Source organism: Gadus chalcogrammus, chromosome 9, assembly GCF_026213295.1.
Source record: "Gadus chalcogrammus isolate NIFS_2021 chromosome 9, NIFS_Gcha_1.0, whole genome shotgun sequence".
Lineage (NCBI taxonomy): Eukaryota > Metazoa > Chordata > Actinopteri > Gadiformes > Gadidae > Gadus > Gadus chalcogrammus.
The window spans coordinates 12552314-12579106 of record NC_079420.1 but is presented as its reverse complement, the minus strand read 5'-3'; the positions used below and the strand labels follow the sequence as shown (position 1 = coordinate 12579106).

At 43.5% G+C, this 26793-nt stretch overlaps 2 protein-coding genes across 2 annotated transcripts; both read right to left on the bottom strand.

Moving 5' to 3' along the window:
* Positions 1-419: 419 nt before the first annotated feature.
* Positions 420-5951, bottom strand: sall1b (spalt-like transcription factor 1b). The gene is made up of 4 exons (XM_056598806.1): positions 5943-5951; positions 4822-4930; positions 1029-4237; positions 420-881 (listed from the first exon to the last, which is right to left on the bottom strand). The coding sequence occupies exons 1-4, from the start codon at positions 5949-5951 to the stop codon at positions 675-677; spliced, it is 3534 nt and encodes a 1177-aa protein (XP_056454781.1). The 3' UTR covers positions 420-674.
* A 4267-nt stretch (positions 5952-10218) lies between these two features.
* On the bottom strand, positions 10219-26330 carry rbl2 (retinoblastoma-like 2 (p130)). Its single transcript, XM_056599553.1, has 22 exons — positions 25935-26330; positions 25005-25135; positions 24291-24491; positions 23542-23606; positions 22204-22332; positions 20637-20797; positions 20479-20543; positions 20011-20182; positions 19294-19457; positions 18993-19105; positions 18545-18648; positions 17824-17961; positions 17469-17633; positions 16968-17082; positions 16693-16830; positions 16412-16587; positions 15368-15544; positions 15128-15199; positions 14521-14620; positions 14050-14237; positions 13643-13813; positions 10219-13200 (listed from the first exon to the last, which is right to left on the bottom strand). Exons 1-22 carry the CDS (start codon positions 26070-26072, stop codon positions 13033-13035), a joined length of 3051 nt encoding a protein of 1016 aa, XP_056455528.1. The 5' UTR covers positions 26073-26330; the 3' UTR covers positions 10219-13032.
* Positions 26331-26793: the final 463 nt, after the last annotated feature.

Here is a 26793-nt window from a genome sequence, read left to right as displayed (position 1 = left end):
AGAGTCATGGCCAGATAACATGGATATTTGATTGACAGCATGGTATATTGAGAATTCCAAAAGAAAACAGAAACACAGAATTCCTTTTCTGACAAACAATGTAAAGGTAGACAAAATATTGGAGTAACAGATTGGTTTATTCTGTATTCAGGCTGATTGAGACTTAAGGTAAAACTGGTTTTAATAAATCTTATTTCAGTGGAATCATGCCTATACATTATGTTAATTTAAATATTTAACCATTTGATTGTGCAATTTTGTCCACAAAATGAATTGTGCGAAGGATTGATGCAGTTTAGCAGCCTATGGTTAATTAAGTGTTAGATGGTACATCATGAATGTATGTTCACTATGATTATGCATGCACGTATATAGTACTTGAAAGACAATTAACAAATGTTTTTTTGTTTGCTATCAAAGTTTTCATGGGATTTCATGGGAAATAAAAAATTAAACCATCCCATAGAAAAATCATCCTTTATTTGAAACAAGTCCTTAGCTATCTTTATCATGGAGCAAAACATGAACAACTCTTTTTTTTGTGTTTCATGATGAGAGAGTGAGAATCCGTATGCTCTTTGTTCAGTAGTTCATCTAAAGTAACACCTAAGTCCTCCACAGACACAGACCTCTCTTTCAGTCCTTTCTGTAAATTCCAGTACTATCATTAGTCTTTATGTCCCGGGCCAGGGGAAGAGGGTCTGTGTACTGGTTACCGGAGAACACTGAATCCCCAGCTTGGATGTAGTCACTGGGTTATTCTGCTGCAACACTGGGAGAATTACAGGTGAGCTTGCTATAGGCACTAGGGATCCACTTGTAAACAGTCTGCGGCCCTTCCTGGTGGGGGCGCAGTTCCACATGTGAGTCCCCATATGGACCTGCACCAAGAGATGTGTTAGTGGACAGGGCAACGGACAGGCACTTCAACTAACAATGAGACCTGATTGAACCACAGTTAAAAACGTTCATAATTTCTACTTGAACACAATGTGATATGGATGAAATCATTTCCATATTCGCCATACCTTCAAATTCCCCTTGGTTGTAAACGCCCGTAGACAGACCGTGCAGGAGAAGGGCTTCTCCCCGGTGTGTGTCCTGGTGTGAATCTGCAAGGCACTGGATGAGGAGAAAGCCTTCCCACAAGTCCTACAGTGGTGCTGCTTGGCTGTGCGCCGCGCTGGGGCCGTCAGTGCGGACGTAGCCCCTCCAGAGCTCCATGAGAGGCCTGGAGCCTCTCCCTCCCTCTGGTTCCCACTTGTTGCCAGACTGTTTGGGAACGGCGTCCCTTCTCTCTTGAACTGCTGAGACCCGGAGAACGGAGCCGTGTCCGTTGCGGGTGTCTTGTTCGGGACGACTGAACATTTGAACTGATCGGAGGATGGTGGCGGAGCCCTCATTTGATGTGTGAGCGTGTGCTGCTTGAGGTTCCCTTTGGTGGAGAATCTTCTGGTGCACATGGGGCAAATGAACGGCCTCTCTTTGGTGTGGGTTCTGTAATGGATGTCCAAGGCACTTTGACACGCAAAGTTCTTTCCGCATATATCACATGCACTGTTCTTAAATATGCCCTTTTCACAAAGGCTAGGGCTACAGATTGGGGTGTCCTTTATCTGGTTAAAGAGTTCAATCTCAGAGGGATTGACGCTGGATTCATTGAACTTCAAAGTGGGTAAACTGACATTGGTCTGGAATGGTCCCTCTGAGTTTAGATTACATGAAAGTTTGCTGTTTGGAAAGAGATTGTCAAAAGTGGGAAGATTAAATGCAGGATACTTCCCTTCTGTTGAGTCACGTTCCCCTTCCTTCTTAATCCAATGGTGTTGCGATAGTCCATAACTTGTTATGCTGTTGTCGTCACGGTGGCTCAACTCAGACACAGATGAGGACAAACTGCTGGACAAGGAAGACTTGAAATGAGATGAGCCACTGTCTTCAGAAAAGTCCAGTGATTCGTTGGTGTTGTGCTGTTTATTAAGGGCTACTCCATTACAGCCCATTGGCCTTGAGATATCCAGGTTTAAAAAGGGGGCAGAATACGTCTTCCCATCCATGTGACACTGGACATGTTGCTGTAGTAGAAGGCCATGGGTGAACTTCTTTGGGCAGACGGAGCATGAGTGCGGGACCCTCCGTGTGGATGGGACATGGCGAACCGCGTGGTGGTTCCTCAAGTTGCCTTTGGAGGAGAAACCCCGGCCACACAGTTTACACAGATAGGGCCGCCCCCCCGCGATGTGCAGCTGGTAGTGCGTCCGAAGAGCCCCGGGACAACTGAGTAGGCGATGGCAGACGACACACTCGTAGGAGTCTGACACTTTCTTGTCAATGTCATCCAGCAGCAGCAGCTGCAGTTTTGAGGTATCAGAGGTTTTCAAGAAAGGGATTGCCGTAGTGGAACTTGAATGTGTGCAACTTGATGAAATGTCTTTGGATAAATGATCTTTTGATTCCCCTTGACGACCGGTTGTCATCTCGAACATTAAGTTAAGAGATGTTTGTCCTTCGTTGTGACAATCCACACTGCCTTGTGCGGTTGCTGCTGAGTCAGTGGGCATTGTTGTCTTCACATTTGAGGCCAAGTGAACCATATTATGACTGCAGGAACTAGAAGATAAAAGTGGGACCCCGTCTTGTTTGATGAGAGAGGGTTGTTTCGTAGCGCCCAAGGATTGCATCAAACTTGAGGTAGTAATTTGATCTGGACATGGTTTGATATTGATCCAACGTGTTGATGTTTTTTCTAGTGGCATGGACATGCCATAGGGAACCCCAGTGCTGGTTGGGATGTTGTCTAGGTGTTGTGAAATGGGATAGGGATTCATCTGGATGTGGGGGTAGCGCTTTTTGTGTCTCTGAAAATGAACCTTTAAATTCCCACGGGTGGAAAATCTATTTCCACAGATATTGCATTTGTAGGGCCTTTCCCCTGTGTGTGATCGCACATGGATCTGCAAAGCGCTCTCACTCCCAAATAGTTTGGAGCAAAATCTGCATCTGTGTTTGAAGAAGCCCCTGTTTGAAGAGGCCTTTGACCCAGGAAGAGTAATATTTATGGCTTTCTGATTCTTCTGTTCAGCCAAAGTAGTCATAATATTTATAACAGGATTAGAATTAATCTGCAATTGACTGTTAGATCCAGTGAAATGTAAACTATTTGAGGTTTTATTAACTAAGCAATTTTTGCCGAATGCCAAAGATGGTCCTTTTGTGCAAGTTAAATCATTACATTTTGGATTGAGACTACCAGGGTGCATGTATTCAGCTTTGGAAAACCGTTTTTGAAATCTCAAGGTCACTAGCTTTCTAAGACTTTGTAAGGAGTCAGAATGGAACAGTACACTTTCACTGCCTGGACTTTGCTGCTGGGTTGATGTTAATTTCTCATATCCAGTAATGTTACCAAACTGGGCAGATAAGCACTGTGCTGTACGAGCAGCCACTGCAAGCTGCTGAGAAAGGTTATAACAAAGGTCAATGAGTGGAGCAGCGGACTTCGATGATGAGAGTTCCTGATCACAGCCTACAAGCGACTGCGGTATCTTCACTTTCTCTGAGGCAAACAGAAAAAATTGGTGACAAATCTGATTGGTTAATTGTAGCTGGCCGACCTGCTGCATCTGTAGAGCCAAGATCTGCTCCATCAAAGAAGAGACTGTGGATGCACCAGTTCCTATTTGGCAATCCTCCTCTTGTGTCTGCTGCGAAAACTGGGCCACAGCCACCTTCGTGCTCTGAAGATTTTCTATGTTCACGCTAGTGTTGTTTCTCCATGAACGGTGCTCCGGTGGCAAGGTGCTCCCAGATTGAGGTAATGCTGATGTCAAAGCTGATGGGCTCAAGGGAATGTCTGTCTTCTGTTGTTCCCCACTAGCGTGGCTACTGCTAGTGTTATACTCCCTCTCCAAATGACTGCCATTGCTACTTGTACAACAGTTCTCAAATGCCATGTTGTCCTCCGTCTCTGCTGCGTCGGGGTCTTCCATCTCAAAGGTATTCACAGACTCTTCCAGCCCACTGAGTGCGGTTGTGGGAATACAGTGAACAGGGTCATACTTTGTGGGATCCGTTGTCCTGTGTTCTTGTAGAACAAGAAACTGAGGATTTGAAGAGCAGATCCTCGTATGGTGTTTCAAGTCCGATAGAGCGCTGAATTCTTCACAGCATTGTTCGCAGACAAAAGGACCAGGGACATTTTGAGGTGCAGTCTCCAAACCGCTGTCGTCAACATCATCTTGAAATAAAAGAACAATAATGAATTCATGTTTAAGGGACATGGCTTAATCAGACATAAGCTATGAGCAGTACATTTATAGCAATCACAAACGACAGGGAGAACGTTTGAGAGATTGATATGATTGAGTGGCAACAGGGCAAGAGCTGTCGTGCGTGTCATCACTCTGAGCAACAGCCATTAAAAAAAAAGAAAAATACACCAATAACAGTTCTTTAATTCACAAAATTGTGAGATTTTGTATTCGGTCAGGGCAAATCACCATCGCTTTCTGAATCTGACTTTATTCATTCACATCCATTTATCATTCTTTCTGCATGCGTCGGACAAAATGAATAAAAACTGCCGACTGAATTGAAAGATATGATAACTATAAATAATTGAGTAATTAATTATCATATTCCCTTGACGTTTCTATAACAAACAATAAAATAGCATTATTTAAAAGAGGAGTTGCCAAGAGACAAAAAAAAAGTTAGTTTGCGTTTGACTTTGAGTTGAACAACGTCACTCGGAGAAGCGCTATTCGCATGGCTATACATAAAAAGAAAACGTAACTTCAGCAAATCTAATATATAACTCACCCATGCACTGCTCCTCCATACATAAGGCATTGCGCTGAACGTGCTTGGGTTTCGCTTGTTTCCTGCGAGACATGCTTTCAGCACTCAGGCTTGTGTTGAGCTCCTCGTACTGAGAGCGAGAGACACGTGAGAAGAGATGACAGCGTGTGTGCGTGTGTGCATGTGTGCGAGTGTGCGTGTGTGTGTGTGTTTCTATTATATTCTATTCTATACAGTGTTACCCCTTAGGTTTCATTTGATAAAAACGACAGTGTTACCCCTTATGTTTTTTTCCCATGACGACCAATAAAAAACGACAGTGTCACCCCTTATGTTTTTTTTCATTTAGACCAATAAAAAACAACATTGTCACCCCTCATGTTTGATTTGATAAAAACGACAGTGTTACCCCCTATGGTTTATTCGATACATTTCGACAGTGTTACCCCCTATGGGTTTTTCATGACGACAGATAAAGAACGACCGTGTTACCCTTTACGTATCTTTTGATAAAAACGACAGTGTTTACACCTTATTTTTTTTCCCATGATGACTGATGAAAAACAACAGTGTTACCCCTTATGTTTTTTTTCATGACAACCAATAAAAAACAACAGTGTTACCCCTTATGTTTCATTTGATAAAAACGACAGTGTTACCCCCTATGCTTTAATGGATAAATATCGACAGTGTTACCCCTTATGTTTTTTTCATGACGACCGATAAAAAAGGACAGTGTTACCCGTTATGTTTCATTTGATAAAAACGACAGTGTTACCCCTTGTGTTTTTTTTCATGACGACCAATGAAAAACATCAGTGTTACCCCCTATGTTTTATTTGATAAATATCGACAGTGTTACCCCTCATGTTTCATTTGATAAAAACAACAGTGTTACCCCTTATGTATATTTCACGACGGCCGATAAAAAACGACAGTACCCCTGTCAACGTTTTTGCGGGGATCCGAATCTGAGCTGTTCAGTGTGTTAACCTCCGAACTTATCAATGCACCATCAAGACACCCAATAAAGTCAACACAATGGTTATACTTGACTTTATAATTGGCATGAAATAGAAATAAGACACATCCAACAGGGGACATCAACCTGACTTGAACCCCGGTCAAGGGGGTTAGCTCACAGCTCTCATCACTTCCCACTGTGATTTTTAATTTAATTTTGTCTGAGGTTATATATGGCAGTGCAATATACATGATAGCATTACGTTTAAAATTAACGATATTGTGTTTTCCTCAGAAATTGAGCCGCTGTCTCCAGTGGGTTAGGCAGAGTGCACTCCACTGCACCACTGAGGCAATAACAATACAAAATAATCAATCATCAATAAAGAGGATATACATGACATTAAAATGTATGTGTGTATTTCTATTATTTCCCTTTTGTTTTTTTTCATGACGACCAATAAAAAACGACACTGTTACCCCTTAAATTGTATTTGACAAAGACAACAGTGTTACCCTTTATGGTTTTTTTCATGACGACCAATCAAAAGCAACAGTGTTACCCCTTATGTTTTTTTCATGACGACCAATAAAAAACAACAGTGTTACCCCTTGTGTGTTTTTTCATGACGACCAATAAAAAACAACAGTGTTACCCCTTATGTTTTTTTCATGACGACCAATAGAAAACAACAGTGTTACCCCTTATGCTTTTTTTCACGACGGCCAAAGATAAACGACAGTGTCAACCCTCATGTTTCATTTGGTAAAAAACGACAGTGTTACCCCCTATGTTTTATTCTATACATTTCGACAGTGGTACCCCTTATGGGTTTTTCATGACGACAGATAAAAAACGACAGTGTTACCCTTTACGTTTCATTTGATAAAAACAACAGTCTTACCCCTTATGTTTTTTCCCATAATGACCGATGAAAAACATCGGCCATATTTTTTATTTTTTTACACACACACACACACACACACACACACACACACACACACACACACACACACACACACACACACACACACACACACACACGCACACACCCTTATATTTTATTTGACAAAGACCATTTTTTTTTTTTTTTCAAATATGTTTTTCTTCATGACGACCAATAAAAAACCACAGTGGTACCCCTGTCGACGTTTTTGCAGGGCTCCGAACCTAAGCTGTTTAGAGTGTTAAACTCCAAACTTATCAATGCACCATCAAGACACCGAATATAGTCAACATAATGGTTATACTTGACTTTATAATTCGCATGAAATAGAAATAAGAGTCTTCCAACAGAGGACATCAACCGGACTTGAACCCCGGTCTCCAGCGGGTTAGCTCACAGCTCACGCCAGTTCCCACTTAGATTTATAAATAAATTATGTCTGAGATTATATATGACAGTGCAATAGACATGATAGCATTACGTTTAAAATTAAAGATATTGTGTTTTACACAGAAATTGAGCCGCTGTCTGGAGTGGGTTAGGCAGAGTGCACTCCACTGCACCACTGAGGCGATGACATTACACAATAATCAATCATCAATAAAGAGGATACACATGACATTAAAATGTATGTGTGTATTTCTATCATTTCCCTTTTGTTTTTTTTCATGACGACCAATAAAATACGACTGTGTTACACCTAATATTTTATTTGACAATGACAACAGTGTTACCCTTTATGTTTTTTTTCATGACGACCAATAAAAAACAACAGTGTTACCCCTTATGTTTTTTTCATGACGACCAATAAAAAACAACAGTGTTACCCCTTATGTTTTTTCATGACGACCCATAAAAAACGACAGTGTTACCCCGTATGTTTTTTTTCATGACTACCAATAAAAAACAACAGCGTTACCCCTTATGGTTTTTTTCATGACGACCAATAAAAAACAACAGTGTTACCCCTTATGTTTTTTTTCATGACGACCAATAAAAAACAACAGTGTTACCCCTTATGTTTTTTTTTCATGACGACCAATAAAAAACAACAGTGTTGTGTTTTTTTCATGACGACCAATAAAAAACAACAGTGTTACCCCTTATGTTTTTTTTCATGACGACCAATAAAAAACAACAGTGTTACCCCTTATGTTTTTTTTCATGACGACCAATAAAAAACAACAGTGTTACCCCTCATGTTTCATTTGATAAAAACGACAGTGTTACCCCCTATGTTTTATTCGATACATTTCGACAGTTTTACCCCTTATGGGTTTTTTATGACGACAGATAAAGAAAGACAGTGTTGCCCTTTACGTATCTTTTGATAGAAACTACAGTGTTACCCCTTATGTTTTTTTCCCATGATGACTGATAAAAAACCACAGTGTTACCCTTTATATTTTATTTGACAAGGACTTTTTTTTTTTTTTTAATATGTTTTTTTTCATGACGACCAATAAAAAACAACAGTGTTACCCCTTATGTTTTTTTCATGACGACAAATAAAAAACAGCAGTGTTACCCCTTGTGTTTTTTTTCATGACGACCAATAAAAAACAACAGTGTTACCCCTTATGTTTTTTTTCATGACGACCAATAAAAAACGACAGTGTTACCCCTGATGCTTTTTTTCATGACGACCAAAGAAAAACGACAGTGTCACCCCTCATGTTTCATTTGGTAAAAACGACAGTGTTACCCCCTATGTTTTATTCGATACATTTCGACAGTGTTACCCCTTATGGGTTTTTCATGACGACAGATAAAAAACGACAGTGTTACCCTTTACGTTTCATTTGATAAAAACGACAGTCTTACCCCTTATGTTTTTTTCCCATGATGACTGACGAAAAACAACAGTGTTACCCTTTATATTTTATTTGACAAAGAATTTTTTTTTTTTTTTCAAATATGTTTTTTCTTCATGACGACCAATAAAAAAACACAGTGGTCCCCCTGTCGACGTATTTGCGGGGATCCGAACCTGAGCTGTTTAGAGTGTTAACCTCCGAACTTATCAATGCACCATCAAGACACCGAATTAAGTCAACACAATGGTTATACTTGACTTTATAATTCGCATGAAATAGAAATAAGAGTCTTCCAACAGAGGACATCAACCGGACTTGAACCCCGGTCTCCAGGGGGTTGGCTCACAGCTCACGCCAGTTCACACTTAGATTTATAAATGAATTATGTCTGAGATTATATATGACAGTGCAATAGACATGATAGCATTACGTTTAAAATTAAAGATATTGTGTTTTCCACAGAAATTGAGCCGTGGTCTCCAGTGGGTTAGGCAGAGTGCACTCCACTGCACCACTGAGGCGATGACAATACACAATAATCAATCATCAATAAAGAGGATATACATGATATTAAAATGTATGTGTGTATTTCTATCAATTCCCTTAAAAAAACAACAGTGTTCCCCTTATGTTTTTTTTCATGACGACCAATAAAAAACAACAGTGTTACCCCTTATGTTTTTTTCATGACGACAAATAAAAAACAGCATTGTTACCCCTTGTGTTTTTTTTCATGACGACCAATAAAAAACAACATTGTTACCCCTTATGTTTTTTTTCATGACGACCAATAAAAAACGACAGTGCTACCCCTTATGTTTTTTTTTCATGACGACCAATAAAAAACAACAGTGTTCCCCTTATGTTTTTTTCATGACGACAAATAAAAAACAGCAGTGTTACCCCTTGTGTTTTTTTTCATGACGACCAATAAAAAACAACAGTGTTACCCTTTATGTTTTTTTCCATGACGACCAATAAAAAACGACAGTGCTACCCCTTATGCTTTTTTTCATGACGACAGATAAAAAACGATAGTGTTACCCTTTACATGTCATTTGATAAAAATGACAGTCTTACCCATTATGTTTTCTTCCCATGATGACTGACGAAAAACAACAATGTTACCCCTTATATTTTATTTGACAAAGACAATTTTTTTTTTTTTTCAAATATGTTTTTTCTTCATGACGACCAATAAATAACCACTGTGGTACCCCAGTCGACGTTTTTGCGGGGATCCGAACCTGAGCTGTTTAGAGTGTTAACCTCCGAACATATCAATGCACCATCAAGACACAGAATAAAGTCAACACAATGGTTATACTTCACTTTATAATTCGCATGAAATAGAAATATGTCTTCCAACAGAGGACATCAACCGGATTTGAACCCCGGTCTCCAGGGGGTTAGCTCACAGCTCTCGCCAGTTCCCACTTAGATTTATAAATTTCTATTATTTCCCTTATGTTTTTTTTCATGACGACCAATAAAAAACGACAGTGTTACCCCTTATGGTTTTTTTCATGACGACTGATAAAAAACGACAGTGTTACCCCTTGTGTTTTTTTTCATGACGACCAATCAAAAACAACAGTGTTACCCCTTATGGTTTTTTTCATGACGACCAAAGAAAAATGACAGTTTCACCCCTCATGTTTCATTTGATAAAAACGACAATGTTACTCCATATGTTTTTTTTTATTTACACAGTTACTGAAACACATTGGTACAACATGTACTAGATCAATAATATGAGAAACATACCACTATTTCGGGAACACTAAACTATGTTTTCTCACTTTCAGGGAGCAATACATTTTCATAAAACTTCTGATGCAAAAAAATCTTGTTCTGATGAAAAAAAAAAGGGTGCTAATTTTCAGTAAAAAAAATCACTGGCATTATTTTATCAGCTGTGGGCGTTTTCATTGCCCTAACAACGTGAGCTAATCAACAAGTACAACATGTTCTAGACCAGTGGTTCTCAATTATTTTCTGTCATTCCCACCCTAGGAGACAGACATTTTTTTGCGCCCTGCCTGAATTGAAATAGCCTACTATTGAGAACCTGCTAATATTTATTTAGATTAATAAAATTACCGGAGATAACATCTGCAACAACTTAAAACAATTTCCAAGTTCAGTTTATTAACTCGATTTGTAACATTTAAACAAGACTGCTAAGTCTGTGTGAATCTCAAAACAGAGAAACAAGAGCAAATGATTAACTGGGGTTTGAATTTAATGAAAGATATTTTTAAACAGTAAACATTGGTCACTTGTCAGCTTCATCAGCTTATTCCCTTTCAAAAAAATAATAATATATGTTCATCTTTCAAGCATGAATAAAGACAGCAAGTCCCTCTGTCATGACTTGTAAGATAATAATTCTTGTAAAACTTCTGACCCTTGGTATTATCATTATTTAAAATAAAATAAGTAACTCATTAAAATAAATAAATAAATAAATAAATAAATAAGACACTAAGTCCCGTCTGCCGCTCGCGCCTGACACCTTTTATCAGTAGTATCTTGTCTCATAGTATTAGAACATGTTGTACTTGTTGATTAACTCACGTTGTTATGGCAATGAATATGCCCTCAGCTGATAAAATAATGCCAGCGTTTTTTTTGACTGAAAATTAGCACCCATGTCAACTTTTTCTGCTCCTTGCACCTTATCATGCTTATCATGCTATGCAGCATTACAAGTCTCTGCCAACTAAAACATGCAGTAATTCAAGAAGAGGCATAGATAGAATCGCCTTGTGGTCAACTGTCATTTAATAGACTGATTTTTTAAGGTTTTAAAATGATTATTATTATTATTACCTGGTAATGCAGCTGGAAATTGTGGATTTCTGATAAAGATTAGCTAGCCTTTTTGACAGACAAAACAGCAGAAACTATGTTAAGTTGCATTTTGGGTTTTGTCGAACAGGAGGCGCCCACCCACCAATCAGAGGTTAGAGATCCCTCCAGGAAGGTTGCGCTCGATTTCACTAGCCCATTTGAGCCTGTTCATTATTGTACAGCATCCATTCTCTCATTGCTTGTGTAAAAAAAAAAAGGTAGAATATTAGATTTGTGGACAAAATGATATGGTGGGCTAAGGCAAGTTTTGAGGTCTAGCTTCGCCACTGGCCGCCACCTAGGTACATTGCTACAATATGATTTCAACTCAAGCTCATTTCTTCTGGCATTACCATACCATCTCACGGGAATGTAAGATAACACAGCTGGTGAAGAACCATCCTAAACAGGCAGGAGCTTCTTCTGTATGAAACCCGAATAGAATCCACATCTGCAAACAACATACCTTTATTAAAAATGTACAGGGTCAAGAGTGCTAGTGTTGATGTATTGGGCTGCTTTGTTAAGCTGCCTTCTGTTCCATGCTGTGAGAGTAGGCTAACTTGGCAAATTGTTGAGGGCCAAAGAGACAGTAATGCTTTATAATCAAAAACACATAATGGATAGGGAATAAGAAAAACAAAGTACAAACTATTATAACGGTTATCTTAATAAAGAGCAACTACCAAGATCTGCACTTACAATATCATATTAAAAACAGACTATATACACTTTTTAGCTCATCTACAATACATTTTTCCTTTCATAAAATATATATGTAAATATGTATATTTCTTATTTTTTTATTTTAAAGGGGACCTATTATGCTTTTTCGACTTTCATGACCTATAAACGTTGTTATAATGATTGATAGTCATGTTTAACCATACTTAAGTGTCAAATAATAACGTACATGTATTTCGACATATTCCCTGCTGACAGTCTGGGGTGGCTGTGCAGAGCTCAAAACACTCGGGACAACGTTTGCGATTCACTTGTTCACATTTCCGGGAAATCATCTACGTAGATGCACTCCTGCCGCGCCCCCATATGCCTGGTCAAACTGCCCGCACGCGCGCCTCAAGGAAGGTAACCAATCACAACGTAGTTGGGTTGGCAGCAGGGGGGCGAGGGGGCGGAGAAGGACGAAACCGAGCGTTGACAGAGAATGCTGAAAGCGCCCAGATGAGAGGTAGAGTTTCCCGAAAATCTACATCGTTTTTTGTGAATGGTTAAACATGACTATCAATCATTGTAACGTTTATAGGTCATAAAAGTTGAAAAGCATAATAGGTTCCCTTTAAGCAATTACATGTTATTGCTTAGTGAAATTATTTATTTTTCCTTGACTTCGTTGTTCTTCTTCCTGTTATGTTTGTATTCTTCATGCTCACGGGGCCTGTTAACTGGTGTACACAGCTCACAGGAAGCAAGAGGACGGAGATTGCATTAGGGTAGATGGGGCAAATGGTGAATTGCACGCCCTCCTCTCAGCCTAGCCCTTGAGTGTTGCGCATGGAGGTGTAGTCATCAACAGAGAAATAAAAAGAGAAACCCATTTGCTTGCTTTGGCTCCATCTGGCCTACGACTTGATACATTATTATCTTTGTTTAAAAAAAGTTCATGAAAGAGAAGGGGGAGGTGGGGCTCAGTGGGAGGAGCTACGGTCGTTGGCCACGTCCTGCAGCCTGCGGAGCAGTGCCGATTGGTTCTCTGGACACGCCTTCTTGGGCTCTGGCTCCTCCTCCAGGGGCAGGCTGTGCTTCCTGCTGGGACTCTGCCCTGTGCGGATCATGCTGTTGATCTCCCGGAGGCGCTGCAGGGGGCGATAGAGGACACAGAGATCAGGCTGTGTGTCATACCTTTAATAATAGGTGGAAATATAATAGCATCGTGTCATAAACTCATGTTTGTGTCTGCATGTTGTATGTATTGTTGGCTACGATATGATAGTCATGTATGTGTTTGTCTGTGTGTCTGTGTGTCTGTGTGTCTGTGTGTGTGAGAGAGAGAGAGAGAGAGAGAGAGAGAGAGAGAGAGAGAGAGAGAGAGAGAGAGAGAGAGAGAGAGAGAGAGAGAGAGAGAGAGAGAGAGAGAGAGAGAGAGAGAGAGAGAGAGAGAGTGAGTGTGAGTGTGTGAGTGTGAGTGTGAGTGTGTGAGTGAGTGAGTGAGTGAGTGAGTGAGTGAGTGAGTCAGTGACTGTACGTGTGCATGCGTGCGTCTGTCCGTCGGCGTCTGTGTGTGTGTGCATGTCTCACGTCCGACGGGCTGTTGCTGATGTAGTAGTATATGTTGTGGCGGGGGGGGGGCGTGGCGGGGCCGCTGGTCCCGTGCGGCGAGACGTAAACACAGTGTTTACTGGACAGCTGCACGCGGCGGGCCGCACCACACCTAACGCTGGGGTACGGACACAGGGGAGGGGACTCCGCCTGGGACGCACACACACACACACACACACACACAGACACACACACACACACACACACACACACACACACACACACACACACACACACACACACAGACACACACACACACACACAATGACAGGATTATTAATATGAATACTCAAGCATGGCTCAAGTTTTGAATCTAATAACTAGATTCTACCCCCCCCCCCTCAACTACCCCCCAAACATATACCCCCCCCATCAGGCAGACTTACCCCTGCGGAGGGAGAGCTCAGGGAGTATCGCAGAGCAAAGGGCCGCATGGGCGTGATGTAGACCTGGTTGTAGAAGCAGATCAGGTCCCCCCGCTCCTCCTGGTCCATCAGAGAGGTGGAGGAGGTGGAGGTGGTGGAGGGGGTGGAGGTGGAGGAGGGGGTGGAGGGGGGGGTGCTCAGATTGACACCTGTAGGAGGCGGATGGAGGAGGGAGAACAGTGTCAGAGACGGGCCGAAGGGAAGTACCTGCCATCTTCCTAGTTCATCCGTATGATATAGTGTTCCACTCCTGGTTCGTCGTCTGTTGTTGTGTAGACCTGCTGTCTACTTTGTTAGTACCGTTGTTGGGTAACAGCGTTAGGGCGATGTTGTATATGAAAAGCACCACACACCCCGTCATATTACTTGTGACTGAGAAGTTGAACTCTGTTTCAGCCACGGAGATCAAAACACACACTGGCTCCACCTTACCCTGCTCTTGGGTTTTGGTGCTAGGGGACTTCAGCTTGCTGACTTTGCTGCCATCTGAAAGGTTCCTCCGACTCTCTGAGATCAAGACACTCCTGTAGACCTGAGAGGCACACAGTAAAGTGGTGTGAGCCACATACAGTCAACATTATCACCCTGAGTCACACACACAGGCCTTCTGTTAACATGGTCACCGACTGTATTAAGTAGTATTGTGTCCACAACGTCAATACAAATAATACTCATATATATATATATATATATATATATATATATATATATATATATATATATATAAGAGTATTACCGGTATTTGTTTTCATGTTGTGGTGTTGCTCCTGATTGGTCCACCAGAGGGAGCCAAAGGGATACCACCACACAGAGAACACAGGGTCTCATGTCATACCACCCCACTTGTTAAAATGATCCTATCCATGGGTACGTTGAAGAGCATTTTGGCTGTTCACAGTCTCTTTATCGGTGCAGGTTTTATCATAAACAAGATGTGAAAACCGTGCGTAATCAGACAGAACGGAGCTCTCCATCTCAACCAAGAACTGTTTCCTATCACAGATGTAGGGGGGGTGTAGTGGATATGAATCAGCCTTACGGTGCTGCAGGCTTGCGGCTGGGTCCTGTAGCACTTCATGATGTTCTGGAAAGATCTGTCTTCTCTGGTGACCTGTAGAGAAGCAGCTCGCTTAAATCGGCACCTCTCACCCCACCAGTATGTCCATCAACCCTGTGTGTCCAACCCAACTCAACGACACAGTACACGCAGAACTACACCCAAGACAGACAGACAGGGGGGCCGAGGAGCAGGCAGACGGACGGATGGCGCCACACGGACCTTGGCCATGACGTAGACGGCACACATGAGCAGCTGGTCGAGGTGGCGGTTCATCAGGAGCTCAGTGCAGTGGACCAGCGAGTACTCGAAGCACGACCAGATCTTCTGCCGCAGCTCACGGGAGATGTCCAGCTGGGAGCACAGGTCTCTGAGCCGCAGGCTGGCCAGGTGGTACACCTGCAGGACAGGGGGGGGGGGGGGGGGGGGGGTCACTAGGTTCTGATCCTGAGGTGCTGCTATGGGTGGACGACTCGGTTCAGGAGGTAGATTGAACCCCTGGTGAGGTGTTGACTCTCACAAGTAATAATGATGTGTACAAGACGAAGAGAAGCAGCATGAGGAAGGGACTGTCTATAACGTGATCACTCAACACCTAATATAAGACTCAAGAGAAGTCATGGGAATATATAGAAATTTGAATTATGGAAAATGTCTACCATAAAATGCTGTTGAATTTTAAGCCAGCTGAAACACTGAGACCTAACAAACAAGTTGAAGGTGCATGATGTCGTGACATCTTCCATCCTGACTGACGACGTCATGTCAGGCCCCATCCACACGGAGCCGAAATGGGCGAAAACGATCCGGTTTCGTTTTATGCGGTTCAGGAATGTCTCCCTAAAGACGGATCCATTGCGAAACCGCATCGAGCTGTAGAAACGCTGTAGTAAATATTCAAGGCGCTGGTTCTCCACAGAGAAAAGTGGGGCGCATCAAGCCTGCGCTGTATACAAACATTCAGTCACGAGGAGATTCAACCTTTTAAATTGAGCAAAAGTACTTTTTAATGTAAAGTTAGTAATTCAATTTATCAAGGGGCTTTATTTAAAGTTACAAAAATAATACAATAATTTTTTTTTAAAAGAATTCAACGCAACTCTGACATCCCCCAGCTGGTGGGGGGGCGATGTCGCGATCGCTTGCGTTTCAGGCGTCCACACGAATCCTAACACGGAACCGCATAGGTCTGGATAGATTTGAAACCCGTGGCCTCAGTCACTGCGAGGATGGGTTTACCCGCTGGGTCTTAATGGTGACCCTCACCTTCCTGAAGAACAGCGACAGGGAGCCCTTCCTCAGCGGCACGCTGGCCGGTCTGCTGGGCGGTTTGGGGGCAGGGGAGGGGCCGCTGATGGTCCCCGTCAGAGCTTGGGCCGAGATGGGATGCAGCGTGGTCGATCCCTGGCCCGGGATCATCTGGAGCGGGAAGAAGGTGATCCCTGCAGGTTCAAAGGTCATAATGAGGACCACGTGTCCACGGTCTACATGGATTCACCCAGAGCCGAAGGGTTGGGTTGTGTCGGTCGGTGAGCCCTCGGCCTCACCTTGCAGGGGTATCTGCACCGTGACTAAGGTGGGCTGGGCGTCCGTGGTGTCCACGAACAGGCGGCGGCGGTGGGGGGCGACGGCGCTGGGGGGGGAGTTGTACCTGTCCAGCAGGCCGGTGGGAGACGGGGACACACCTGAAGGTGGGGACAGCGGGGGACGGCGTCATGCATCGGTGCCCCTTCTGTTGTACTGTCTGCTTCTGTCCCGTTACGGGTCGTCGGACGGTTACTCAAATGTGGGCACCTGCACAGGTTTGCTACGGGACACCCACCTTTGAGGGTGCTGTTGGCGCTGAGGTCGGGTCCACGGGTGACGGGGGTGATGGGGGAGCTGTTGGACCTGCCGCCCGCCGCCTCGCTCTCCTCCAGGTAGCGGGGGGGCATCACCTGAAACACACGGCGGCCCCACTTAAAGGCTCAGAGGACCCTGCTCTGTTATGAACACAATACGTCCCTGCGCTGGGACGGCACAACCACAAACAGGCTAAGGGATCGGATCAAGTTACACACTAGGACCTTCTATCACATCACTTGAATTCAGCAATTGCACAATTTGAAAAAATGTAATCATGTAATGTAATCATAAGGTAATCATTTCCTGATTCCACAAGAAAATAATACTAATTGTGTTGTTATGTATGAAGTCATAATAATATCATAAATACCATTTAGAAAAAACAATGCGGTCCATGGAAGAAAAATGTGACGATTTTCCCATCATCAATAAGTTTAGGTAGATCCTATTTGTGAGCGAGTGAGGGAGGCTAGTGTACCTCCTGGCAGGTGGGGACCTGGCCCTTAGCATTGCGGAGAGAGTCCCAGAGCGGGGACTGGGAGCCCCAGGCCAGCCTCTCCACCACCGTCTCCTCCACATGGTTCAGGTGCTTCACCACCTCGCGGAACAGGCCCTGCTCGGCCCGCACCAGGACCTCGATCACCTGGACACGAGGAAGGAGAAGCATCTATGTGTGTTGCGTTGTTAACTAGAGTCGAGCATTGCAATGCTAGCAATGAGTGTGTGTGTGTGTGTGTGTGTGTGTGTGTGTGTGTGTGTGTGTGTGTGTGTGTGTGTGTGTGTGTGTGTGTGTGTGTGTGTGTGTGTGTGTGTGTGTGTGTGTGTGTGTGTACCTTGTAAAAGTGGTAGGCCTGGATCTTGAAGACATTGAGGATGTTTGGGAAGTCTCCCGGCGGTCTGTAGGAGAAGATGACGATCTCCAGGCAACAGGCCATCAGAGAACCATGGAAGATATCCTGCTCTAGGATGCCCTGTCCCAGACAGACACAGACACACGCACACACACACACACACACACACACACACACACACACACACACACACACACACACACACACACACACACACACACACACACACACACACACACACAAAAGAACGATAAACATCAAACGTGTATTCAAGTAAACAGGCAAATGTTTTGTCAATATTTCGACATAAAAGGGCAATTACAATGTACCCTTCCCTAAAATAGAGCCTCATGATGTCTCATGTATCATGTTTTTAAGTTCCTCGATGGCTATAAAATTCAAATCTGTGTGTCTCAAAAGTGTATCCTGCTATACAACAGTGCAACGCTGGTAAGAACTGCAAAGCCAGTGGAGCCCCGGGGTGCATGTATGAATTAAAGATTACAATTTGGAAAAAATCATTGTAAACTAGACTTGAGTTCTAACTGAGATGTGATGTTGTTTTCAATTCCAATTGTTTAATCTTTCCTGCATCCCTTACGTGTAATATACTCAGACTAGCCCATTGTGCGACTGGAAGGTTTGTGGCAACACATCACATCAGTGTGTGCTTAGCTGCTTGGTGCATGTGGGGCTTACTCACAGAGAGGTCGGCCTCTCCCAGGATCATCTTCTCCCTCTCCACGATGGCCTCCAACATCTTGTAGTACAGCGCCTCCCCCAGCCGGAAGAACTTCACTGCCACGTCTTCAGGGAGAAGCAGACCCCCAAACCCACTCAGCATTTCTCACTCTTGCTTTTCACTGCTGTCAATGTCCCTGTCTGTATTATGTATGGTGTGTTGCTGAATGAAATCATGCTTAACGTATACTGTCCTCACTACACAAGGTGTCTGCATATGTTTGCATATTTGATTGTAGCGTTCATATCTGTTCTCTAGTGTTCATGTCATTTCTCCTGCTAATTCAATGGCCGGAATCAACCCAATTGAGGGGTTCACTGTGTGTTAATGCACTAGTGTCTAGACTCACAAGTGTGTGTGTGTGTGTGTGTGTGTGTGTGTGTGTGTGTGTGTGTGTGTGTGTGTTCACCTTTCCCCATCCCCGGGCCCTCCAGGCTCTGGTCCTCATAGTGTTGGCAGAAGGTCTGAAACATGTCCTTCAGTCTCGTACTGATGACATCACTGGGGTCCCTAGCACAGGCTCTGTGGAGAGTACAGAGACACAAGGTGATGCTCAGACACACACACACACACACACACACACACACACACACACACACACACACACACACACACACACACACACACACACACACACACACACACACACACACACACACACACACACACACACACACAAAGACACACGCATAGCGTCCCCTGGGTGTTACCTGAGGATCTGGGTGAGTTTGGCGCTGGGCCCCTGTGTGGCCCCTGTCAGCAGGCTGTGGAGCCGGCCCACACTCTGGATGGCTGAGGACACAGGAGAGGACAGCCGGGGGTCCGGGGGGTACCTCCTGCTGGACAGCGGTGTGGAGACCTTCAGGGCCGTGGCCTGAGCACAGACAGAGGACAGGTGGGTGCAAGGAATGCAATGGAGTGCAGTCTCCGATTAGGAAGGTAGGGCTGCACCTCTTTAACTTCAAGTCCATTCAGAATCACGTCGATAAGGAGAAGGCAGGGGTTCCATTTCCAAGGCGTCAGACAGAGTATATTTCGGCAGGGAGTGGATCTAACTAGTATTTATTTGTTTATTTGACAGGGACAATGCACAGCTCATTAGCCGTGCCAGATTTAGCTATAAGTTAATTTTCAACAGTATTCCCAGGGCAGGAAACAGAGGATATCATCTCTGTCAAAAGGAATACCTAACAACTAAATAAAAACAATAACACACGATTGTACAACCGTAAGTAGCCACTACGCTCGCCTCTCCTGCCTCTCTTTATCTCAGAAATCCTAGCCAATATGAAAAGAAAAGGATAATCTCCCAAGCACAAAAACAACGACGAGACATCATAGAAATTAAATCAAGAGCAACAAGCAAGTAAATGTCAAGCTGAACTATATGTGTGCATGCGTGCGTGTCTGTATGCGTGATTCCTTACGGTGAGGCTAGCGTGCAGCCTATAGGCGGCGCTGTCCTGGTTCTCCGGCGCTTCGCTGAGGCACGGCGCTGGGGTGCCGATGTCCTCGTTGGCCCCCTCCCCGGTGAAGATCCTCTCGTCCAGGCTGCCGGTGGACAGGACGTGCTCCTCGTACACCCGGCTCAGAGAGGAACTGGGGAACACAGCAGCAGCACGCGCAGGTCATGATATGCTGCGCCACGTGCTTTGCTATCATGCTGCGTAGTCAGCTGTACAGACTACATCATGTTATGCTGTGTGCTATAATATCTATTGTTAATATGCTATTATAACAATTAGTAGTACAGAATAGAGACGGCAGTAGAGGAAGAAAATGTATTAGTGTATAACAGAATAGAGTCAATTATAGTAGAATAGATGATGGTGTAGTAGAATAGAATACAGAAGGCAGCAGTGGTAAAGCTTAAAACTGGCGAGGGAGAAACATACAAACTGTCTCCGAAGTTCATTGGGTCAAGGAATCCTGTCAAGGTGTCCTCTCTGCCTTTCAGGATCTGTGGAACACACACACGTATACATTCAAAATGTCTTCCTGAAACCCATCCCTCAGAAAAGATGTGTGCGTGTGTGTGTGTGCGGGTGTGTACCCTCTTGTGGAAGAGCATCTTGATGAAGGGCTTCCAGAAGTGTTCTTTGACTCCTTTGGCCTCCAGGACCAGGCCGTCGTTGAGCTCACACAGCTTCCCCAGCAGGCAGTAGGACCCCGGGGCCGGCCTGTAGTCCTTACTGCCAAACTCCTCTGGGAGGCCTAGAGCACACACACACACACACACACACACACACACACACACACACACGTACACACACACACACACACACACACACACACACACAGACACAGACACACACACACACACACACACACACACACACACACACACACACACACACACACACACACACACACACACACTTCATCATAAAATTGATATATTGGCTAATTAATCAACTTGAAGGAAGTGAAGGAGGGTCCCCGGGTTGTACATAGTTGCATTGTTTCTTTGTGAGAGTGTTCTTACTCACTCTAAACTTAACCTTTCATCTGAAGTTCCTGAGGTGCAACAAGTACTGTATTTCTTCCCGGACAGTAAGCAGACTGGTGGAGGTGATAAGATGTGTGTGTGTGTGTGTGTGTGTGTGTGTGTGTGTGTGGTGGGGGGGTGTGTGTGAGATCAGACCTGCATCATTATCAGGGATCACAGCCTTCCCCTTTATAAGTGTTCTAGACAAGTGGTGTTGACATGCAGTTAAAACCACATAGAGGAAGCAGACTGTTAAGTAAACTGTGGTGAAAAATAAAGTGCAGCCAGGTTCGCTCCTGGATGCAGTTTTCTGATGTCCCTGAACCAGTAGCTAGAGCAGCGTTGGGCACATTTCTCTTTATCCAGTAGGCCTTAGTGACTTAGAACAGGATGGCACCACCACTAACCTTTGGCTGGGTGCAATCAACCAAGATATGATTCATAATGTTCCCGGCCAGTCGTTCTCTCTGTGGGGCAAAGCCCAAAACAATCCTTACTCCTGTGCATGATCATGTTTTGACACGGAGAGGAGGGGCTATTCACGCTACTCAATATTCTTTGTTCGCCGGTCATATATAGAAGTCGGTGGCCCGACTATGTGAAGTCTATGTGTGGGAGTCATGGCGTTGCAGGCCGGATTGAGGTGGACCAGTGGCCGGGTCGGCCCCTGGGCTTATGTTGCCTCCATGAGCTGGAGGATAGTTTACCAATTCCTACTGGAGATGATGGAACAAAATAAATGATATAGTCCTGAACTTCTGTCAGACATTGATAGTCTAGGAAGACGGAGGATGAGGTTTTCTAACTCGTTTTCTTCTAATGAAATTATCATTGCATTTTTATAGATCTTGGTTAGGGGTATAATAGATAAGTGTTTGCGTTACATGGATTATTAAAAGTCTTTCTTATTACATTCTGATGTACACATTTGCATTCAGAATTGATTTGGAAATGTTACTATACATCATCGCCTCATAAAAACTTTGGCAGCTTTCTTAACCTTTAAACAATCCTTTAAAAAGGATTAAAATCACAATCCATTTGACTGAAGCAAGATCTGCATCACGTGTGAACGGCTTCCCACGCTGTCTTTAGAGGGGCGAATAAGAACAGGGAGAGTAGTTCAGGGTACCTCTGAAGTCTGGGTTGAGCAGGTCTTTCCGGGCATTGCAGAGCAGGGCATTGGTGAAGACCAGGTCCAACGCACACAGCAGGAGGTGGTAGGAGTTGACCAGGTCGTCACTGATCATCGGGAAGTTACCTGCAGACCGGGATGAGTGAGGAAGAGGAAGAGAGGTCGTTAAGGGAGGAAGAGAGAAACAAGTAAAAACAAACAAACAAGCAAAAGAAAGGTAGAAGAAAAATTAAATAAATAAGGAAAGAAATAAAGTTAAATTCCTTCCATTAAAGTTGGGTGCTTTTTCTATGGTATCCATAGTAAAGAGGTAAATAAGGGTAAAGGTTAGTTACTGAATAACAGTAAAAGGCTTTCCTTTCTTTAACTCACCTCTATTAGACCCCTAGGACTGAAGAACAGGCAAGCACAGACATGTTTCATCACAAATATTTGCCCAGATTCTAACCAATGTGGGGATTTCTGTGGCCTGAGCTGGAAACAATACAATGACAGCCAAGCAGCCTCTAGGAAACAGACCTAGGTAATAGTTAACCAGTATAAACCTCAAGACTGAAGATGGATGTGCCTATGAGCAAGGCATTTTAAACAAATTTCAGAGCCAGCAACAGCGTCTGTTTTTGCACGTTTCGTTTGACTTCCTTTGTTAAAATAATATAAATGTCTGTGTTGACATGGCTACAATGATTGACTGGACCATGTCCAGCCGGTGCTAACAAGCCTGAACATGTCCTCACATTAAAACCTGTTGTTCACACCCTCCACCCTGGCCCCCGCAGACGCTCTGCCCCTCCACACTAATCTAATCCGTGGCTTCGTCGGTGCTTAGCAGCACTGCTGGCCCACTGCCAGTTTTTTCCAGAACATCGCTTCGGCTCTGAATTCCCTATACTCTGATGTTCTGGTGGGCTTGCTTGGGTGGTACACTTGAGTGGCTCACTCGGTTGGCTCACTTTGGCTCAATTCGATTTTTTTTTTTTTTTGGATTTGTAGGATGGACCCCCCATTTTAGAATGACTACACATTAATTCTAACCATAGCTTTTGAGTTATACAAAGTGTTTTAAAATGTCCCGAATAAGGGAAAATGATGCACAAATAAATGTAGTCAAAATATATTTACATAAAAACAACAGGAAGAAATAGTCAGAATCCCTTTACTGAGATTGACAGAAGAGATTCTGTACCGTTTTATAGGTTCCGTATATGAGCTTTCATACTCACTTTCATACTGCTGCCGGACATACCCCCCTCTTAACTGCCATGTTTAACACTAGTGTACATGATCAACTGAACTTCAACTGGTGCTTTGGTTGGTGAGTCTCTTCGTGGTTACCTTTCGCATGGATAAATAGAATCCAGGAGAAGTTGAAGACCTCGGAGACAGTGCACGGATGCCGTCTGAGGAGGGAAAGAAGATTAAGCATTCATTCCTAAATGCATTACCCGAATGTTCTCTGTTTGCTTCGAATACCCATAATCCCATAATTAACCAAATGTCTCGTGCTTTGACAAAAGCTTGTGTCACATGAATGCGTTACATGTCTTTGCTGGTTGGCAAGGGCACTGAAAGCACTATTAAAATGGGCTGGCCTGGGGGTTATCCTGCAAAAACCCCCACAAAATGTAACATCCTTTTTCTGTATGTACACGCCCTCTCAGGTATGTATGTCTTGGCAATTCAAAAGTTAACCTAAGCAAATGACATGTAAAAAGTCATATTGTTTTTTAAGGCCAACTTACTATAAATTTCTATATTTATCTAACTTTTGATAGATCAGTACCAATAATAATTAGCGATACCACCAAGACAGTATACATGGTTGTCCACGGCCATTTAGAAACAAAGTTCGGATTTAGTCAAATGTCTCTTAAACAATGCCTAGTGGATGCTACGCCCATGCTGGTTGATTCTGGTTGCTGTCTCGATTGCCATCACTATGGATCCACCTGTATTGAAAAACGAAACACTGCAGCACAAGAGGAACAATCGTCTCTCTTTGTCTCCTGGGGTGAGGGGTGACGCATTTGTCATTGTGAGGTGTGTATTCCTGTCACCGTGGTTACGCCGCCGTCCCCCCCTACCTCTGTTTGCGGCTGCGGTGAACCCGGGGTGGCTCCTCGGGCGGGGCCTTGAAGATGGACCTGAAGATGGGGACGTACTTCTTGAAGATGACCGCCGACACTGTGAAATTACGCTCCAGCTTCTCGGTGCTCTGCCGGAAGTCCGTGGGCACGCTGGCCATGTCCTGCCACTTCTTCATCTTACTGAAGAACTCCACCAGGCTGAGAGAGAGAGAGAGAGAGAGAGAGAGAGAGAGAGAGAGAGAGAGAGAGACATCTGCTCAATACATACATACATTTCGAGTCCTTTGGATAATGAACAACATATCTATTTTTAAACTCCCTAAATTCTATTGTTCAACGTCTGGTCTCGTTTTATTAAACTTTGCTAACTTACATTTACCAGCCATGGACTATATGTTTCAAGGTTCAATTGTCACTCTAACAGGCTGGTGGTAAACTGGTCCAGGAGACTGTGGAGTGTGTTGCAGTAGATCAGCTTCTGAGACAAAGGGCATGACAGGGTCCTCCATTGCTTTGGAGACGGGGGGGAAACTTTTGTACAGCCACTCACAACAGTGAGTAGGCAAGGAATTACACTGTAAATCCCCTGCCTTTTGCACAAGATAGCATTAAGAAAAAGGGACAAACATAACTCATCGTTGACCGGTTGGTAGTATTTCTGGTATAACATGGGGAAGCGGTGGACGCCGGCTATGTTGTATGTTGACCTACCTTTGTTCTGAGCAGCGTAGGATCCTGGTCAAGGAGACATAGTTGCCCTCAGCGGTGCCTTTACCCACAGTTGGCACAGAAGACCTACAGGCCACGTAGAGGGCACATGCCAACCAGTGTAACTCACTCCCCTGGGTGGGTGAGGTTGTCGTGGGTGAGGAGGTAAAATAAGGAAAGGAGGGGGGAAGGACAGAAAAGGACAGACAGAGAGACAGATGCAAAGTGTCACACTCTTTATTGGGAGCTGGGGCATCATATGTCACCAGGGCAATCAACCATTTTGGAAATTCTCCCCTCTAGTGGTCTAATTTCATCGTTTACATTTGTCACATGTCATTTGTTAATAATGTTTTCTTACGTGTCTTAAGTCACTGAGCAGAATGTCTAAACGCGTCTATTCATTCGTGTTTCAAACAATGATTATAATAATATGTCTATCGGAACAGCGAGCTGGTACTTGATCAGTACTGTTATTATACAGTTGTAACGTAAGAATATAAACCCATTGCAATGGAAAACCATAACGAGAAGTGTATATTTTAAGAGACGTCTGAATATCTACACTTCACAAGGAAGTTCCAATGCTTTAACAAAATGCTGAAGGAATTCAATATCGCCAATTATTACTGAAGATAAACACACTGTTAACAGTTAGTGAATGTCAGCGTAAATGTATACACTGTAACAGTGAACGAATCACACTGCAACAGTTAGTGAATGTCACTGTAAAAGTATACACTGTAGCAGTGATCCAATCACACTGTAACAGTTATTGAATGTCACTGTAAAAGTGTACGCTGTAGTAGTGACCCCATCACACTGTAAGTTTGTTATTGTCTAAAATAGGCGCGTATGTCCAAGCTGTATTCGAACGCAGAAACCAGTAAACAACATCATATACCAGTAGATATATCAGACATTAGGGTTTACCTCCAGAGTGTAATTCCTGTTGATGTTCTCGTAGCTTTTCCATGCCTCACTGCTCGCCTCCTCGTCCATATTCAAAGCTCGACACAGATCCTCAAACCCAGTTCGGGCTTTCTGCATAAACTCGTCCTCGTCGCTCATTTTGAGTTGTCGAATAGAGGTTAGCCCAAATTACGAACTTTAAAACGTACCCCTACTACCAAACCACGAATGTCTTAGTCCTCAGAGAGAAAATAAACGTGTAACAGTGTTATGAACGCGCAATAAAGACGAGGGGTCTGTAGTATGGCCATTTAAATGCCCTGTGACTGACAGTTACTACGTTGCGTAGCGCGTCTGCGACTAAAACGTAGGGTTCAGTAAACGACGGCGAACAGTCTGCGGGTAGGTCATTTCCTGAAGTACTTCGTATGTGAATAGCCACATAACGTCAACACAACCGACGCCCACTAAAAGTGCGTTGCAGCGAATGGGTGCAAAGGAAATACTCTACTTCCGGTTGTGCGTGTTTCTCATGTCAACACGATTCTTTTAGGAATCCCGATTACGTTTCGAAATATATTCATGGTTTTACGCTTGTAAAGATTCTAAAACGAAATATTAAATGAGACTGGTTGGAAGGAAATGCTCTACTTCCGGGTGTGCGTGTTTGCCATGTCAACACTATTTTCTTTGGAACCCCTAATTTACATTTCAAAATATATTCATGGTTTTAGAATTTATGATTCTAAATATAAATGCTGCTTGGAGGTACAACTAAATACCGATAAAAAAACGTTTAATTTAACACAGATTTGGTTTGTCATGCTCAAATGAATGATTTGTATCCAATTCGAATCAAATAGACATGATCTCATCATAG